Source organism: Procambarus clarkii, chromosome 68 (genome assembly GCF_040958095.1).
Source record: "Procambarus clarkii isolate CNS0578487 chromosome 68, FALCON_Pclarkii_2.0, whole genome shotgun sequence".
NCBI lineage: Eukaryota > Metazoa > Arthropoda > Malacostraca > Decapoda > Cambaridae > Procambarus > Procambarus clarkii.
Window position 1 is genome coordinate 12,767,388 of NC_091217.1, and position 18,645 is coordinate 12,786,032.

Genomic DNA, 18,645 nt, shown 5'->3' on the forward strand with positions numbered 1-18,645 from the left:
GACCCCTCTGGAAAGCAGCCATCTTGTTTTTCCCCAGAAAAGGAGAAGGTTGCAACCGAACAAACCAACCACCAGGACCAAAAGAGCAAAAGCCCCTGTGCCTGAGGAGAACATGGAGCTCACTGACCCAATCCCAAGAGGCCAATGCCAACAGAAACAATCTTGAACCAACGGACGACCACAAACCGAGGAGAGGAAAGATAGAAGAGCACCCTGTCCAAGGCTCAGGGTGGCTCAGGCAGCGCATGAGCAAGCCGGAGGTGAAACAAGGCACGAGAAAGCTTATGGAACGTGGCAGAAGTGACATCCACCCTGAATGAAAGCTGGAGCGACTCCGCCTGAGCCGCACGATACGAGGCGACAGTAGTATTAGACATCAAATGATGATCCTGAAAAAGCCAAGCCAGAAAGGACAAGACAATCAGATCAGATAGAGAAGACAACCTACGAAGAGAGAGAAAAATGGCAGAAAGAACGCCAGGAAACTTCCTACTGTTGCCAAGACGAAGCTCTCATGTGGAACACCATCAATGAAGCCACCTGATCATCATACAAATGGTGATAAACCCACGTCAAAAAGACCAGACACGAAGAGAGGAGAACGAACGAACCAGCTGTGTACTGGACCGGTCCGTCCCGCTGAAAGGGGCGGAGCCGTGGAAAACTTCTCAGATTCGCACACAGAGTAATCAGCGCCCAAGTGCACCCACACCCCCGTCGTAGATCAGCTGTGGGAGCGTCCTCCACGGCCTTGCAGTCTGGACTTCCAACCAAACTATAAGTATTATAGTACAGGTTGATGATAGTGAGTGTTGTCCCAAGTAACATAACAGTGAAGTGCTTTGGAAAAATAGGTGAGATAACACAAATGTGCAAAGTGAGTTGAAAAATTGTTTGAGAAAAAGTTGCCCTAGTGTTTACAGTGCAGACAACAACATTAAAGATGGCCACCAGCAAGAAGGAAAACAAAACAGAACTAGATTTTTGGGATTTTAATGAAGAAAGCATTGATATAAGCAGTCTACACAACAAATTGGCAAAATTAGAAAGTATAGTGAACTATCATGTAGATATAATCAACAAATAGAAAGTAATGGGCACTTCAGTAGCAAAGTATCAGGTCTTGAGGGGTTAGTGAATGACTTATGCAAGGACAAGAATCAATTGGAAATAAACTGCAAAGCCACAGAAGAGGAAAATAAACTTTTAAAAATACCTTTGGAAGAAGTTAAAGCAAATTTAAACATAAATGACAATAATGGGTTAGGTAAGGAAATCCAACAGGAAAAACAGCTTTTGTTAGTACAGATGGAGAAAGTTACACAGGGAATAGAACAGTGCAGGAAGGATATGCAACTCACCTTATGCACAAGTGGCCAAGGAGAAGGAAAAATAGAAGAAGCAGTAAAGGAAGCCAAACACTGCAGCAACCAGGATAAAACAAACATTAGGCTGGAAGTGAGAAAAGAACTGGCATCTAACCCGAAGTTCATGCAAAACACAGTTGATTGAAGTCCCTGATAATTTTTGCTTGCAAAGAAAAGGAGATAACATCTAGGTCAGAAAGAGCTGTAGAAGAAAAGAAAGTAGTAGATAAAATTGTTGTCCTCGTGGAAGGTCTTACTACCACAAAGAATGTCTGTGACTGTAGGAGGATTGGAAAGTACATAAAAGGGAAACATCAACCTTTGAGGATCACCCTAAATAATGCCAAACAGATGGAAGAAGTACCAAGGTATGCTAGAAAATTACAAAGTGATGAGGAAGGGAAAGTATGGTCGTTAAGACGAAATCTTTCAAAAGAAGACAGAGAGAAGCTAAAACTGAACCTCGTTGAGGCAAAACGTCTAAATGAAAGCAGGAATGAAGAAATCAATTCTTTTTACTACAAAGTGATATGGGTAGGCAGACCAGTAAAATGATACAAAAAGGCAAATCAACAAAATCACTAGAGAAAGGGGTAGTGAAGAATAAGGAGAGGGGGAACATGTTCCTTAAAATTGCATACACCAACATAGATGGAGTGAGATCAAAGATACTGGAGTTAAGTGATGTAATACAGCTGCAGACACCAGACATTATTGCACTCACGGAGACATAACTTGAAGAAGATATTTTAAATGAGGTCATACTCCCAAGAGGCTACTCAGTCTGGAGACAGGACAGAAAAATTAGGAAAGCCGGTGGCATTGCTGTGCTGGTGAAAGAACACCTAAAGGTAAATGAAATAATGATTGCCAATCCACGAGAAGTTGACATAATAGCACTAAAGATCTGCAATCAGGATGATAAACTAATAATCATAAATGCATATAGTCCACCACCATGCAACACATGAAAAAGAAAAGAAAGAGAAAGGTAAAAGAAACATTTTGCCCATTTGTCTCCGCCTCCACTTGGGATCGAACCCGGAACCTCAGGACTACGAATCCGAAGCGCTGTCCACCCAGCTGTCAGGCACAAAGCCAAAGGCAAAAGCCAAAGGGGCTTTTCCCCTAGAAAAACTAGTACTTTTGCTGTTATTGCACTGCATATACACTATTTACATACATAACTACATTTTTATGGACCATAACAAACCACTAAGCTGGTCTAATTGATCCACATACACAGCACAGTGTCAATACCCCTGTCAGCTGACAAGATACCACCTGACTCCCCATAATGCCTACAATTTATCACACCTATCACTAACTCTAGGCATATTATAATCAGCATTCTAATTACTAACTACTAATTATGAATCATTTTTAACTAGTTTATTTTCTAAAGGAACAAGAAGTTGTTTCATGATTCATAGATGCACCAAACTATGGCAGAGAGCAGTGGCTAATCTGCATCAGCAGTAAACATCATAAACAGCAAACAGTTACGGTACTTATATGTTTCATCGTTTTCAAGTAATGCTGTGGACACAAGCTGCACAGCAGTATTGTTAGCTCATGCTACATGGGCCAGCGTTGGGTGCTCGCTCTGTACTGACTTGCTCACACCAAGGAATGGTGTCCACAATTTTTTTTTAAAATGGCATATGTTTACTGGAGGTCTGAGAACGCTGACATGAGCTCTGTTTACCCACAGGAGTTTTAAAAATCTTACAATGTACTCTTAATACTTCACCTGACAGGATGCACAGTCTGAGCATAATTAGCTACCCCATCAGGTGATGGGGTGAACAGCCAAAGAATTAATAACAAAATTAAATACATATTTAACCATCACATAAATTTACCTGATTATTAAAATAGCAGGTCTTAGCCTTAACTTTCAGCTGACACATGTGCACCTTGCTATTGTTGTTCAGTTCTTTAGAAACTTCCGGATGAACACACATCTGGTCACGTGAGCCAAGTACTGCAACCTGACAATTAAAAAATAAATCTATATAAAAGTTACATATACAAATTTAATAAATATAGCCAGATCCGTTAAATATTATCAAAACACTTACACAGTGGATAGACACTAACTTGAGCTTTATGAGTTAAAAACATTTCTTTTGGATGCATTTACCCCTTCAAGGAAGACTGTGTATACATATATAAATTGTATTTCTAATAACTAATCGCTGATTAAGTTACTATTTACACTAGCTCAACCATCAGATGGCAGCCCCAGCAGCATAGGCCTGCCAATTAAACAAGTCTCAAGCCACCCAAGAGAAAACCCTTCAACCCAGGGGAGCTACTGAGAGTCAGTTAGAAAGAGGACCATGATTACACTCACATACTATGGGCAACTTAGCAAGTTTTTTAGGAATTCAATTGGAAAGACTTATTGTTAGGCAAGGAAGAAAATGAGATGTATGTCAAGTCTTATGAAATATATGATAAAAGCACAAAAAATTGATGCCACAACAGAGATGCAAAACAAGGAAACAGGATTGGTTCAACAGAAATTGAGAGAGGGCCAGAGACCAAAAGACACAAAACTGGAATCGGTATAGGAAGAGGCCAAACCCTCAAACATACCAGCCAATTTTGAGGAAGGGAGAGTTGACAAATGTAAAACAGGACCATGCCTATTCTATAAATTCATTAAAAACAAATTGCAGATAAAGAATAATAGTCAGAGGTTAAAAATAGGATACAGATTTACAGAAAATGATAATGAAATGTTTGAGACATTAAATGAACAGTTCCAAAGTGCATGTGTTCAAAATTAAATCTTCAGAGAACCAGACACAATAAAAATTTCAGAGAACAAAATAGAACACAAAGGTGTCTGGAGATGAAGGGGAAAAAATTCTCAAAGAGCTAAGTAAGAACAAAGAAGTTGGTTCAGATGGAGCTTCACCTTGGGATCTGAGAGGATGAGCATCTGAGCTGAGCATTCTACTTCAATTGATTTTTCAAGCATTTTTAAGTACAGGAACCTTAGCAGATATATATGGAAAAAGGTTAACATAGTTCCAGTATACAAAAACGGTACCAAAGAAGTCCTTAAATTACAGACCTGTGTCGTTGACATAGTCAAAACATTGGAAAATTAATCAAAACCAAATTGGTGATAAAACCAAATGATAGAACCACAGAGATTTTACAGAAAAAGAGATGGTTCGGTTGACTACATTTAACTGGAGCTATACAAAAAAAAACAGTGTAGAATGTAATGAAATGCCATTTTCTGGGCGAGTCCCAGAGGACTCCCCGGAGCTATCCATAGCTGATATGAATACCCTAACTATTTTGCATCCGTCGATGTGGGTGGAGTTCTAGGCCTACCAGGGAACCACGAGTCAGAACCTGGCCCCCCTCACAGAGGCACAAGGAGCAATGGCCCATAGAAATGCACATGTGATTGGGAGCATTCTGTATCTACCATCGACCGGGACAGGCACCCAGAAAGGTAAGCGCCACAAAACAAACCCCTATTCTGGTTAACAACGAAAATCATCAAACGAGTGGACAGAACTCCCCAAAAGAAAAACGAGCATGACGACACACGAGCCCTGCCGCATGTCTGCACAGCTTCCCCCTCCCCGGGAGGGGGAAAGGGGGAGCCTCAGACCCTCATGCCATAGATCCCCACCCCAGTTCTGAGGCTGGATATCAAAAAACGTGAAAAACCTGCCGACCGGAGGGAGGGTGGGTTGCCAGGGAGCCTCCGGGACTCAGCCCAGAAAATGGCGTTTCATTACATTCAATGCTGGTTTTCTGGAGGGAGCCACTACGGCTCCCCAGGAGCAACTTCACCAAAGACAACAAAAGAAAAGGGGACTTACCCAAGACACGGTCGCGACTCCACTCCTCAACTCGAAGTCGAGACAACACGCTGCAACTGCCGACACAAAGCAACCCCCTCCAAAAACCTCGTGCCCAAATGTCAGCCAAAGACATATTGCCAAAGATGGCAGTAAGAGCAGCAAACTTACGAACATCATGGGCACTGGGGATAGACCACAGGCTGGCTGGATTTAATTACCCTGCGGACAACCTGAGAGACCTGAACCCGCGAACAGGAAAGAAGGGAAACGGGATAAACCCAAAGCGCGTCCCGGGACACAGAAGCCATGGCGCGCAGATAACAGCGGAGGGCCGCAACCGGACAACACATGAGGAACCCCCAGCCTTGACAAACCAAGCATCAACAACCCAAGGATCCCTCCGGAAGGCAGCAGTCTCATTCTTCGCCAGAAAAGAGGGAGACGGCTGTAGACGGACATACCTATGACCACGGCCAAAAGAGCAAAAACCTTTGCGCCTTAGAAGAGCGTGAAGCTCCGCCACACGACCCCCAGAGGCTAATGCCAACAGAGAGAGAGTCTTAGCTAAACAATCCTGAACCAAAGGGGCCACAACAAACCAAGGAGAATTAAGATAGGAAAGCACTCTGTCCAAAGACCAGGACGACTCAGGCGGAGCATGAGCAGGCCAGAGGTGAAACAATGCACGAGACAGCTTGCAAAACGGTGCAGAAGTAACATCGATACCGAAAGCAAGCTGCAGCTGCTCTGCCAGCGTCGCACAATACGAGGTGACAGTATTAGGCATAAGATGACGGTCCTGGAATAACCAAGAGAGAAAGGACAACACCTCCCAAACCAAAAGCGAAAAGCAACGACGAAGGGACAAAAAGAACCGAAAGGACCGCCAGGAAACTTCATACTGCCGCTGAGAGGAAGCCCGCAGATGGTAAGCCAGCAAGGAAGCCACCTGATCACCATAGAGATGGTGATAAACACGAGTCAAAAACACCAAACGCGAAGACTCGCGGAGAAGAGCGAACCAGTCTCGTACCAGACCGGGCCGATCTCCTGAAAGAGGCAGAGCCATGGAAAAACCTCCGGGTTCGGACACCGGGCAAGCAGCACCTGCCCGGTGTCCCCACAGAAAAAAGTCTTTCGACAGAGTTCCACAAAAGAGCTTGTTCTGGAAATTGGAACATACTAGATGAGTGACAAGGAGGCTTCTAACATAGTTCAGTTCTTGATTTGGTAATGTTCATCGTCTAAATAAATGACTTACCAGAAGGAATACAGAATTACTTGAGTATGCTTGCTGATGATACTAAGATACTAGCAAAGATAGGAAACTTAGACAATTGTCATGCCCTTCAAGAAGACCTGGACAAAATAAGTGTATGGAGCACCACTTAGCAATTGTTATTTAATGTGAATAAATGCCATGTTATGGAATGTGGGATAGGAGAAAATACACCACACACAACCTACAAATTATGTGAAAAAGCTTTCAAAAACTTTGGTAAAGAAAGAGATCTAGGAGTGTTTCTAGATAGAAAACTATCATCTTAAGACCACATAAAGAACATTGTGCAGGGAGACTATGCTACGCCTTCCAATTTCAGAATCGCTTTTAAATACATGGATAGTGAAATACTAAAGAAATTGTTCACAATTTTTGTTAGACCAAAGTAGGAATGTGCAGCAGTTGTATGGTGCCTATATCTTAAAAAGCACACCAGCAAACTGGAAAAGGTGCAAAGACATGCAACTAAATTGTCCCCGGGGACTGAAAGACAAGTGCTATAAGGAGAAGTTAGAGAGATTAAATATGCCAAACTAGAAGATAGGAGAAAAAAGAGGCAATATGATCACTACATATAAAATAGTAACAGGAATTGACAAAATTGATAGGGAAGAATTCCTGAGACCCGGAATTTCAAGAACAAGAGGGTCATAGATTTAAACTAACTAAACAATGCATGTCCCCAACAGGTAAAACAAAGGCATGAAAACCTGGCCTACTCAATATTTCCCTAGTGAGTCAGTCATAAGTCTAGAGTAGCAATTGAGATGGCCAGTCAAGAAATAGGCATAATTTTATATACTGTAGCTTGTGTTTAAATTAACCTAACAATTGTTTGAGTGGTGACAACAAAAACCACTCACAACCAGTTCAGTTAATCAGTTTTGCTAAAGTAAAATTTGATTGCATAAATTTTGTAACATCTCTTTGCATCAGATTATATAATAAAACACCACTTCACAGTACCCTCATATAGCTGTATGACGTTCGTTTCAATTCATTTATGGCTTGACTCAGCTGTGCATGTGTCCGTGACGAATAAATTATTTTCGGCGGTACTGAAAAAAACAAAAATAAGAATATAGTCTATGTGATGCCACCACAACTTCACAAGTTTTCTTATACAGCCATCGGAATCCCTGTAATGTAATGAGTTTGAATTTTATTAATTTTCAACCACTAATGGTGAAGAAATCTCTTCAACATCTCTGGCTCATTTGGGCATTAGGTATTATATAATGCCCCCATAACCTCGTCCTACCCCTTTTCAAATAGCCTATCTCCATCCACCTTGTTGAAGGGGTCCCAGTAGTACAGTCGGGTTTGTTCTCGACTCACAATTAAGAATTCCGGGTTCGAATCCCAAGCGGGACAGAAATGATTGGATGAATTTCCTATAACCTAATGTGCCTGTTCAACTAGCAGTAAGTAGGTACACAGGTGTTAGTAAGCTTGTTGTGGGGTTGTATCCTGGGCAGGATCAGTAATTCAACCTGGAGAGGGAGGGGATGATCTCAATATAAGCCTAACCTATATGAATACATTCTGGCTGCCTGTCCCCTGATACAATGAATTATAACTATTATGTATCTCTAAACATCTTATATACTGTGACCAGGCATTCCTTTGTCTTTTCTTCTGGGCTTGATAATGTGTGCTTCTAGCAGGCATTACATATTTCAGTACTGGTCTCTCACGTGTCATGTTATCTTCTTTATACGAGCCTCTGGCATTTGATTCACTGTAAAGAACATGTAAAATTATGTGTTTGTTGTTAAAGGAAGAGAGATATGCTCATGGTGCCCTATTGTTGTCATTTTGTTTTTTCTTTGTTAAACTTTTTAAAGTTTACAGTATTTCTGCAAAAATTGCCTGCCCTTGAAGACCATTCCATAATTTGAATGCACATCTGTTCATGCATAAATGAAAGGCAAACAAATTAATAAGTATATCACTGAATGTAATAAAATGCCCCTTTCTGTCTAGTTCCTCAGTAATTTTTCCAAACTGAGGCACTAGTACCATAAGGTCTCCCAACTTGTACAGGGCAATGAGCCTTAAATAAACCTATTGGAAGAAAGGACCAGAATCTGGCTCGTGACAAAGGCAAGAGGAGCATGGCAATCAAAAATCAACCCCATGAAACTGACACAAAAATTCATAGGTAAAATAAAGGGGCAAGGGAACTATCAGAGAAAGTGCCAAACCATTACAATTATATAGCACTTGGAAAGGGTCAGGATAAGGATTTGGGATGGGACAGAGGGAAAGGAATGTGCCCAACCACTTGGATGGTCGGAATTAAATGCCGACCTGCATGAAGCGAGACCGTAGTTCTCCCATTCAGCCCAAGTAGTTGGGCATAGGTGAAATAAAACAAACCTCTGCTCTTAAAAAAAATTTAAAGTAAGAAAAAACCAGCATTGATTGTAATGAAACACAGTTTTCTGGGTGACCCCGAGAAGCTCCCTGGAGCTATAGGACTGATATTAGCTGTATTAGTCCTCCCAGACCAACAATCAGAGCATAACTTCATAGTCTCCTGAGACTGATGGATGCCTACTACTACTAGTCTGGGACTTCAATCATCTGGAGTTGTCATGCCTACCAGGAACCACGAGTCAGAACCTGGTTCCTTCAGAGAGGCGAAGGGAGCAATGGCCTATGAAAACTCCAATCTTTGAGAATATATTCATGTCTGCCATCGATCGGGGTTAGGCACCCAGAAAGGTAAGTGTCCCAAAACAGACCACAACTGGAAGAAAATTGCAACTGGAGATCGAAACCGAAGCTAAAAACTCCCCCCAAGAAAAACAAGGAAACAAGAAAATTGTTATCAATCTGATGCACTGCTCTTTCGTGCTGGCCGTCTGCCCACAAGTTTGGAGATTGAGCAAAGGGAAGAAGAAACCGCCAACACCCCCGATGAGCTGACAGTCCTCCCAACACTACTAAGACCGGATGAAATGACATAAAAAGCCCACAAATCGTGAGACCAAGTAAGGACAAAAAGATCCCGCCTCCCCACCATTCGACCCTGTGAACTTGGTTGCTTCGACCTTGGTCTAAGCGACGAACGCCCAAAAATCCTGGTCTCTAAAACCCAAGTGGGGGAGCTCCGGGGCTTCCAACCAGGCAACCAACCTGGCGCGGTGCAAGAAGGAGAATCGAGCATGCAACGCAGACGCTGCCCGATTCCTAAGATCTACAGACAAGGAACGAGTAACTGAAGTACAAGCGGAAAACAAGTCCCTGACAAGAGGGAGGGAGGGTGCCTGGGAGCCTCCGGGGTTCACCAGAAAATGGCGTTTCATTACATTCAACGCTGGTTTTCTGAGGGAAGCCTCGTCGGCTCCAGGGAGCCGACAGGGCTCCCTTCAGAAAACTTTACTTATCTTTACTACCTAAAGATAAGTAAAAATGGGACTTACCCGAGAAGCGGCAGCACAGCACGTTTCATGATGATGACGGGACAACTGCTTGATACCTGCTTGATAGGGTTCTAGGAGTTCTTCTTCTCCCCAAACCCAGCCTGAGGCCAGGCTCGACTTGTGAGAGTCCACCAGGCTGTTGCTTGGAGCGGCCCGCAGGGCCACATACCCACCACAGCCCGGCTGATCCAGAACTTCTCTTAGAAAACAGTCCAGTTGCTCTCCAGGTCAATGCTCCTTTCGCCTCTCTGAGGGAACCAGGTTCTGGTTCGTGGTTCCTGGTAGGCATGACAACTCCATATGACTGAAATCCATCTATATCAAAAAAGAAAGCCCCAGACTAATATAGCTAATATCAAGCCTATAGCTTCAGGGAGCCAACGGGGTTCCCCCTCAGAATCGACACTGAATGAAATGAAACTTCTCTTTCTAGTGGGAACTCCTTAGCCCTTTCTAGTGGCTATAACAATTCACAAGTGCCTACCCAGTACCAGAATCTGGTCCACTCAGTACACAAAAAGGGAGTCTGGGGTTCTAGGATCACCGTGCAATAACCAAGAGAAAGACCACCAAAACAAACAACTGCATGGATCACATTAGCAAAGATGACCCTAACTTTGTAAACAATTATTAGCCAAGCTGAACCCCCTAGTTCATACCACCCAATCACCAACAGATGTCAGCCCATCTACCCAGGGATCCAGGTTGCCATCCCCACCATATATGCACCATCACAACCTACAGCTCTTGAACTTGTGGAAAATTGCCAGAATGAGATTGGAGAGCTCTCGAGAAACCCACCAGTAAGAGGAATTTCTTAACATTCCAAGCTAATTTTCTGGGTAACTTCCCAAGCTATCTTACCCTGCAGAAGGAAGAAAATTAGATAGGCTTACTGTAAGGAGAGATGTGAATCCTACACAAAGGCACTCAGCACCAGAACAGTGATTAAGTGCTAATTGACTAAGTGACTATAGGAGCCATGAGCATCCCATTTGAGTGCCAAAAAACCACTAGCACAAATGTTTGTTACAACATACAGTACTGTATTGCCAAAAAATACATAGCTGCAAACCTGTTGACATCATGAGCCTGAAGTAACATGTCTAGCTGGTTCAATTTAACCTCACACAAGACCGCCTGAGAAAACAGCCAGGACTGCTTGGAACAAGGAACCACGGATGCAGGACAAACAATGCATCCCCTAAAAAGATGAAGCCTCATTCTTTGCCCAAAAAAAATCCTGAAATAGCTGAAGCCAATGAGACTTTGGTTTCAGATATTTGATTGAAATTCATCTAGAATGAACCCTTGCTAAAACAACAAGAACCCCACTTCCAAGGAAAAACATGAAGGGCCCCAACCCAACAACCAGACGCTAGACATAGCAAGAAGACAGCCTAATAGAACACATCCTGAAGAGAAGTAGACACCCAAAAATTAAAAGATAAAAAGGGAAAAGGAATGATGAAGGCACTGGAGGGGGAACGAGCCGGCCAGATGTGAAATAAAGCACAAGACAACAAAAATAGGGCAGAAGAGATCAACCTCAAAAGCTAACAAGAGAGGCTCTACCAAGATCAAACAATGAGACTCCAGGGCCTGGTACAAGTTGAGGTGTCATATGATACTAGTGCCTAAGCTCAGAGAAACTACTGATAGAGCCAATCAAGAAAAATATACTGAAAAATACTGTATTACAATAATTATTACTCACCATTTTTATCCCCCCATGCTTGTCCTGTTGCAGACTTTAACTGAGAGCTTAGTGATGATACAAATTCGGAAGCATCTTGACTACCAGAAATTTGTAAACGAGATTTATATTCAGCCTTCTTAATCTCAAGCCAACCTAAGGTGGAGCACAGCAGGCAAAGAGTCTTGCCTGTACCAGTTGGTGACTCGAGGATCCCATTCTCGCCCTAAAGAAGAGTGCAGTATTTGATTTCATTATCAATAACCAATTACTTTGAAAGTATTCTATATAGTTCATGAGCTTCAAATTTTATAAACAATAAAGTACTGTACACTGAGAAAAAGATACCCTATACTATTATACTGCATATCATATACGGTATTACTTATCATTATAAAGATAGGTAAAGAAACCACTGAAATCAAAATGAGGAATAAATTAAGGTGGTTATTATGTATAGGGGCCTTGCTTGTGATGCAAACAACCACCTGTACGATAAAATATTTTGTACTGTTCTGATTATATTAACAGCATCAGATGTAAATAATGAGCTGTATCAGGGTTTCTATTTATGAGAATGATAATTGTCACATTTCAGGAATGATCAATCTCGTAAATTCTCAATGCTAGAACCAGCAAATAAATTTACATAAAATTTTTCAGTGCCACTGCTCCTCGTGACTCTCTGTGAGGGCCAGGTTCTGGCTCATGGTCCCCAGTAGGCTAATAAAAACTCCGTGACTGATGGCCCCTTATAGTCTGGCACCATACAAATATAGTAGCTTCAGGGAGCTACAAGGGGCTCCTCCCAGAAACCACCTCATAGAATAGTAAACAATCAGCATCCATACCATCCACAGTAGAAAGTGCTGCAAGAATCTATAATGCAAAGCAGCAGCATGAGAAAGCAGCTTGACCAAAACCGAGATAGAGCATTGATAACATACACTCATGGGTGAAAGAACCCCTGAACCCAACAGGTTGAATGATACAAGCAACAGGAATGGCCATTGGGGTCTAAAAACACAAGAGGGTTTGTCCTAAAAACTGCAAACCCACATCAGGTGCAGCCTTAGCACCTGCCCAATAATACATACTGTACAAGACCAGAAAAATCCAGTAAGGACCCCCACACAAATGGGCAAGGATGCAGGGCACCTGAGACTTCACTTTTCACTTCAGTGAAAAAGTTTTTCACTTCAGTGAAACACCAGACTTCAATCTAAACTACTTAGTATGGAAGAGTATAGGTCACTACAGATAAAAAAAATAAAAAAATAAAAATTGGTGAACATGATCCAAGATAAAGTGAAAGTACTCAATATGCCCTAGGAGCGGGACCAAGCACAATAGGCAGGTGTTTAACCCTCAAATTGCGAACAAAAAACTGCAGCTGCCAACCCAAAGCCACATAGGCCCGACAAGGCCCAGGAACATCAACGAAGGAACAACAACGAAGGAAGGAAGGGCAAGAGCTACGAGGAGAGGTTAGAGGCATTAAATATGCCAAAACTGGAAGACAAGAAAAAGAGGTGATATGATCACTACATACAAAATAGTAACAGGAATTGATAAAATCGATAAGGAAGATTTCCCGAGACCTGGAACTTTAAGAACAAGAGGTCACAGATTTAAACTAGCTAAACAGATGCCGAAGAAATATAGGAAAATTCACTTTCGCAAACAGAGTGGTAGACGGTTGGAACAAGTTAGGTGAGAAGGTGGTGGAGGCCAAGATGGTCAGTAGTTTCAAAGCGTTATATGACAAAGTGCTGGGAAGACAGGACACCACGAGCGTAGCTCTCATCCAGTAACTACACTTAGGTAATTACATAGCCAACCTATGAACAACTTGCGCCTGGGGATAGACGGCAAGCTGGCAGGACCGAACTTACTAGAAATTTCCAACACTTAATTACAGTACCTTAATAAATTATTTTTGTACTGTGTATTATAATTTACTAACTCTACTAACAGATAGCTTAGTAATATTGAGTTTAATTCATTAAGGCGTAATAACGTCTCATTTCCCAAAAATTCTAGTCGGGTGCTGTATCAGCCACATGACTAAAGGGAAAATATTTACATTCACGAGAATTGTATTAAATTCTCCTTATTTTCACATTCTTTAATAAGAATCATCAGTCAATAATTTTATTGTCACAAATGTATTCAGCGAATTACAACTGAGAGTATATTTATATTCAATTAAGCAATATATTTTATTTGCTGGTACAGTAATAATTCATACAGTTACGAACTGTTACTCCAGCGCATTCACATATGACGGAATTTCTATCCAGCACTCTCTTCTATTGAACATAGTTTCATTTTAATTATTAAAAAACGAGAATTTATATATTGTTGAGTAAGACAAATTAAATTTATTTCTCTAATTTCCTGCAAAAAATTCCGGAGCCAGAGGGACAAGGGTCTGGGGCTCCCCCTTCCCCCTCCCGGGGAGGGGGGGGGGGTTGTGCAGATGGCGGCACGGCAACATGACGACGTCATGCTTGTTTGCTAATTTTCGTTTGGAGAGTTCTGTCCACTCGTTCGGCTTTCAGTAGCAATAGTTTCACCAGAATTGGGGTTTGTTTTGGGGTGCCTACCTTTCTGGGTGCCTGGCCTGGTTGATGGCAGACACAGAATGCTCCCAACCACAGGGGGGGTTTCTATAGGCCATTCTTCCTCGTGCCTCTCTGAGAGGGGCCAGGTTCTGGCTCGTGGTCCCCAGTAGGCAAGAACTCCAAGCACATTGACTGATGCCAGAAAGTTATACATATCCATTCAGCCTGGATAGCTCTGGGGAGCCGACGGGGCTCCCCCAGAAAATATTAGAAAGTTTTCTTTTGCAAACAGAGTGGTAGTTGGTTAGAACAAACTAAGTGAGGTGGTGGAGGTCAAAACCATCAATAGTTTTAAAGCATTATATGACACCGTCAATAGTTTCAAAGCCTTATATGACAAAGTACTGGGAAGACGGGACACCATGAGAGTAGCTCTCATCCTATAACTACACTTAGGTAATTTCTGCAAGCCAGTTTTAGTGCTACACAACAGTGTGCACACAATTTCTGAAAAAGGGCAAAGTCACAAAGCACTTTGAAAAGCAGTAGAGCTCCGCACAGCAGAGGCAACATGGGAACCCTACAGCAGTCGTGTATGTGTGTGACCGGCATAAGAACCGAGGGCTTGGGTCCTTGGATTGTGCGAGTCCCTTTCCTCCCTAAACGAGTTTTGGGAGTTCATTAGGCAGATGCAAGGTTTCAGTCCCATTTGAACCTAGCAGTTGTTTGTTTTGCTTTGATGACTTTCTGGATGCCTTCCCAAGCGAGGTGGTGGAATGGCACCTGCTCTTTGTGCCTCTTAGAAGGGGCCATGCTCTGGCTCCGATCCCTAGACGATCTGAGAACTCCATGGCTGATGTGACCTTGTAGTTGAGAGCCATCTCACAAAGACAGCTTCAGGGAGCCACAAAGGGTTCACCCAAGAAAAACTGTCCACCCCAACCACTAGGGCCTGCAGAGAAGCCAAAGCCCATACACTACCTGGGAAAGGCTCCATCAAAGGAAGCAGTCTTAAGGAGCAGACACAAGAATCTCCTGAGAAAAAAACCTAACTGGGCAGAGGCAATGCCAACAGCAACTAGATAAGCAAGTCTAGCACCAGAGAGTCAAACAAGTCTCAAGGCTTACACAAAAGTTAGGCTAAAAAAACCATGCTCAAAATATATTTGGAACAAGACCCCTGCAGGACAGTTTTTCTTTGACTATGGGCTGAATTTATTCAGTACAGTAGTACCAAGTAGATGCAACCTCAAACTTACACGTTGTAAACATTCAATGACTTTTGACATATATGCCTTCTGAACTTCATAAGGCTCAAAAGGGAACCTCACTGCGACTCCTTGAAACACAACCTCAGGCATGATGACTGAAGAAGCAACTTCACAGCTATATCGTTTGTGATCCTTACAGCATTTTCATTGATACACCCTGTTGAAAGAAAAATGCTGTAAATAAAGCAGCTGGAAACATATTTCTGAAACGGTCACATTTGGATATGTAAAATTCAACAATATTAATCGTAGTAGGGTAAGGTAGCTAGTTCTCAGTCACCTATAAACCACTCTCTCCACCTCCAAAATACCTTGAGCACATACAATGCTGCTAAAATGAAACCAAAAAGATTTACCTCCTAAAGTGCACTACAATAACATGTAAATTGAAAGATACAGTATCTAATAGAAACTGTTAGAATAAAAGATAGACATTTTATCATGTGGTGTATGCTTTTTAGTGTCAAATATCAGAAGTAATATTTATTTTATAATTTTTTGTTTTCCACCAGACTTACAGTTTTTAAACCGCAGAAGATTAACACAAAGACAAACACCTATAAAGGTGCATTACAGTACTGGTATAGAAAAAAACAGAGTTGAATGTAATGAAATGCCATTTTCTGGGTAGAGCCCCGGAGGCTCCCTAGAGTTATTGGACTAATATTAGCTAATACTGCATTAGTACTGGGCTTCAGTCTTATGGAGTTGTTATGCCTACCAGGGACCACTAGCCAGAACATGGTCCCCTCAGAGAGGTGCAGGGAGCAATGGCCTATGAAACTCTAATGTATAAAAGTATTCGTGTCTGCCATTGACCGGGGTTGAACACTCAGAAAGGTAGGCACTTCAAAACAGACCCCTCCTGGTAGAAATATTGCAACTTAAGACCAAACAGAGGCTAGAAACTCCCCCAAGAAAAATAAGAAAAAAGCAACACATCATCACACTGTGCGCCGCTCATTCGCGCTGATCACAACCCCTCCCCCCCTCCCCCTGGAGGGGTAGAGGGGTCCTGGCCCACCGAAAAAAGGCACAAGAATGCTTGCGAAACGAAGCCGAAGAGACGACCACCTAGAATGCAAGCTGGAGCAGCTCCACTAGCGCTGCGCAATAGGAGGCAACAGTATTAGGCATCAAACGACGGTCCTGAAAAAGCCAAGACAGAAAAGAAAAGACAACCCGATCCAAAATAGAACAAAACCTACAGAGAGAGAAAATGGCGGAAAGAACACCAGAAACTTCATACTATCACCGAGATGAAGCTCTCGGGTGGGACACCATCAACGAAACCAACTGATTACCATACAAATGGTGATAAACCTGCGTCAAAAAGACCAGACGCAAAGAGCAGAGAAGACTGAACCAGCCATGTACCAGACTGGAGCAACCTGCTGGAAGAGGCAGAGCATCTTGAAACCTGTCCTGAAACAGCCAAGAAAGAAAAGTCAACCCAACATGATCCAAGACCAAACATAACCTATGCAGGGAAAGGAAATGGCAAAAAGACAGCCAAGAGACTTCAGACTGTTGCCAAGAAGACCACAGGTGGGATACCATGAAAGAAGCCACCTGGTCACCATACAGATGGTGATAAACCCGCCAAAGAAACTCCAAATGCGAAGCACAGAAGAGTAGAGCGAATCAGCAAGGTACCTCACCAGACCGATCTGCTGAAAGAGACAGAGCCGCAGAAAACACACCAGGTTCGGACACCAAACAAGCAGCACCTGAAACCAGGGCTGGGCCAATCATGGGGCCAGAAGGAGAACCCTCCCCTGATAGGACTCGAGCTGAGCCAGAACCCGAAGCAACAGCTGAACCGTGGGGAAGAGATACAGATAACCGCACCTTAACCAGTCCTGCCGAAAAGCGTCTACAGCAAAGGCCTCGCAGTCAAGGAAGGGCACCACATATACGGGTGATGCCTCGACCATGCCGACGTGAAGAGGTCCACCTCTGGGGGCCCGAACATCCAGCAGAGCCAACTGAAGGAGTCGGCGTCAACCGTCCATTCCGTGGATAGGGGATTGAACCATGACAGGCCGACCGCCAGGACATTGGACATGTCCCGGATATGAACTGCTTCATGCAAGCAAACCTAGCCCATAAAACAGCAACTGCCTAGAAAGCCTCCAACTTGGAAGGTGGATTCTATCAAAACAGATCCAGTGAGAACATACCTCACAGGTCTTCGGGTTGTTAACATCCCCAACCCAACAGGCAGCAAGACAGGGGAAGAATACAAATCATCAGATAGCCAAGATGAACACCCCTCAAACTTACATAGTGAAATCGGGCTCGATGAGGTACTCTCAGTTTAGAACAGGAATTTGAACAACTGATTAGAAATGTTAAAAAGAGAGATAAAGAAGGCAAAAAGAAACTATGAAGTGTGCATAGCAGGGCAAGCAAAGACAAATCCTAAAGGTTTTTTCAATTATATCGAACAAAGATTAGGGAAAGGATAGGTCCATTAAAAACTGAGACAGGTCAGATAACAGATAATGACGAAGAGATGAGTAGTATTTTTAATAAACATTTTATCTATTTACTAAAGAGGAATTTAACAATATGCCTTCAGCCGAACAAGTCTATGTGGGTGGGGACGAGGACAGGTTGACTAGTTTAGCAGTTACCAGGGAGGATGTAATTAAATAAATAGTAAAACTCAAACCAAACAAATCGTCGTCTCTTCACTTTTTAGTGTGTGGTTTGGTCAACATTTTCAAGCCACGTTATTGTGATTCCTCATCTGCATATGATATGAGTTTCAAAAGTGTTTGTTGTATTTACTCGCCATTCTCCGTGTTGTTGACATCCAGACGTTCCCGCGCTGCGAGCCCCATCAGCTGATTACTCCATTCCAACGTGAAGAAATTAAATAATTTTTTTTTTTGTATTAACAGGCTTAGGTATACACAGCATATTACCAAAAAAAACTTGCAAATACACTGAAAAATACAGAAGTAATTTTCTATTCAAAGTCAGCTCTTCAAGGAATTGAAAATCCAACAAACAGAATAGATATCTTGTCGTTGATTGATATCTTGATATCTTGAATATCTTGTCGTTGATTGAGAGTCATTTATTTATTTATTTATATATATACAAGAAGGTACATTGGGGGTCAACAGAGAACATAGAGTTTAAGTTGGAATTACATTCTTGTAAAGCCACTAGCACGCATAG

The 18,645-nt window shown here is 42.5% G+C and overlaps 1 protein-coding gene across 3 annotated transcripts in view; it reads right to left on the reverse strand.

Annotated features, from left to right (window-relative positions):
• LOC123774818 (regulator of telomere elongation helicase 1 homolog) overlaps positions 1–18,376 on the reverse strand; it is a 94,414-nt gene extending 76,038 nt beyond the window's left edge. The window contains exons 1-5 of one of the 3 annotated variants that reach the window (XM_045769472.2): positions 18,254–18,376; positions 15,442–15,610; positions 11,637–11,841; positions 7,455–7,546; positions 3,233–3,361 (exon numbers count right to left, since the gene is read on the reverse strand). In XM_045769472.2, the coding sequence (XP_045625428.2) occupies positions 3,233–3,361; positions 7,455–7,546; positions 11,637–11,841; positions 15,442–15,543 (528 nt within the window). In that variant the 5' untranslated portion in view covers positions 15,544–15,610; positions 18,254–18,376. Of the gene's footprint in view, positions 1–3,232; positions 3,362–7,454; positions 7,547–11,636; positions 11,842–15,441; positions 15,611–18,153 lie in introns of all 3 variants that reach the window. The other 2 variants (XM_045769473.2, XM_045769474.2) reach the window with 2 other exon arrangements.
• Positions 18,377–18,645: the final 269 nt, after the last annotated feature.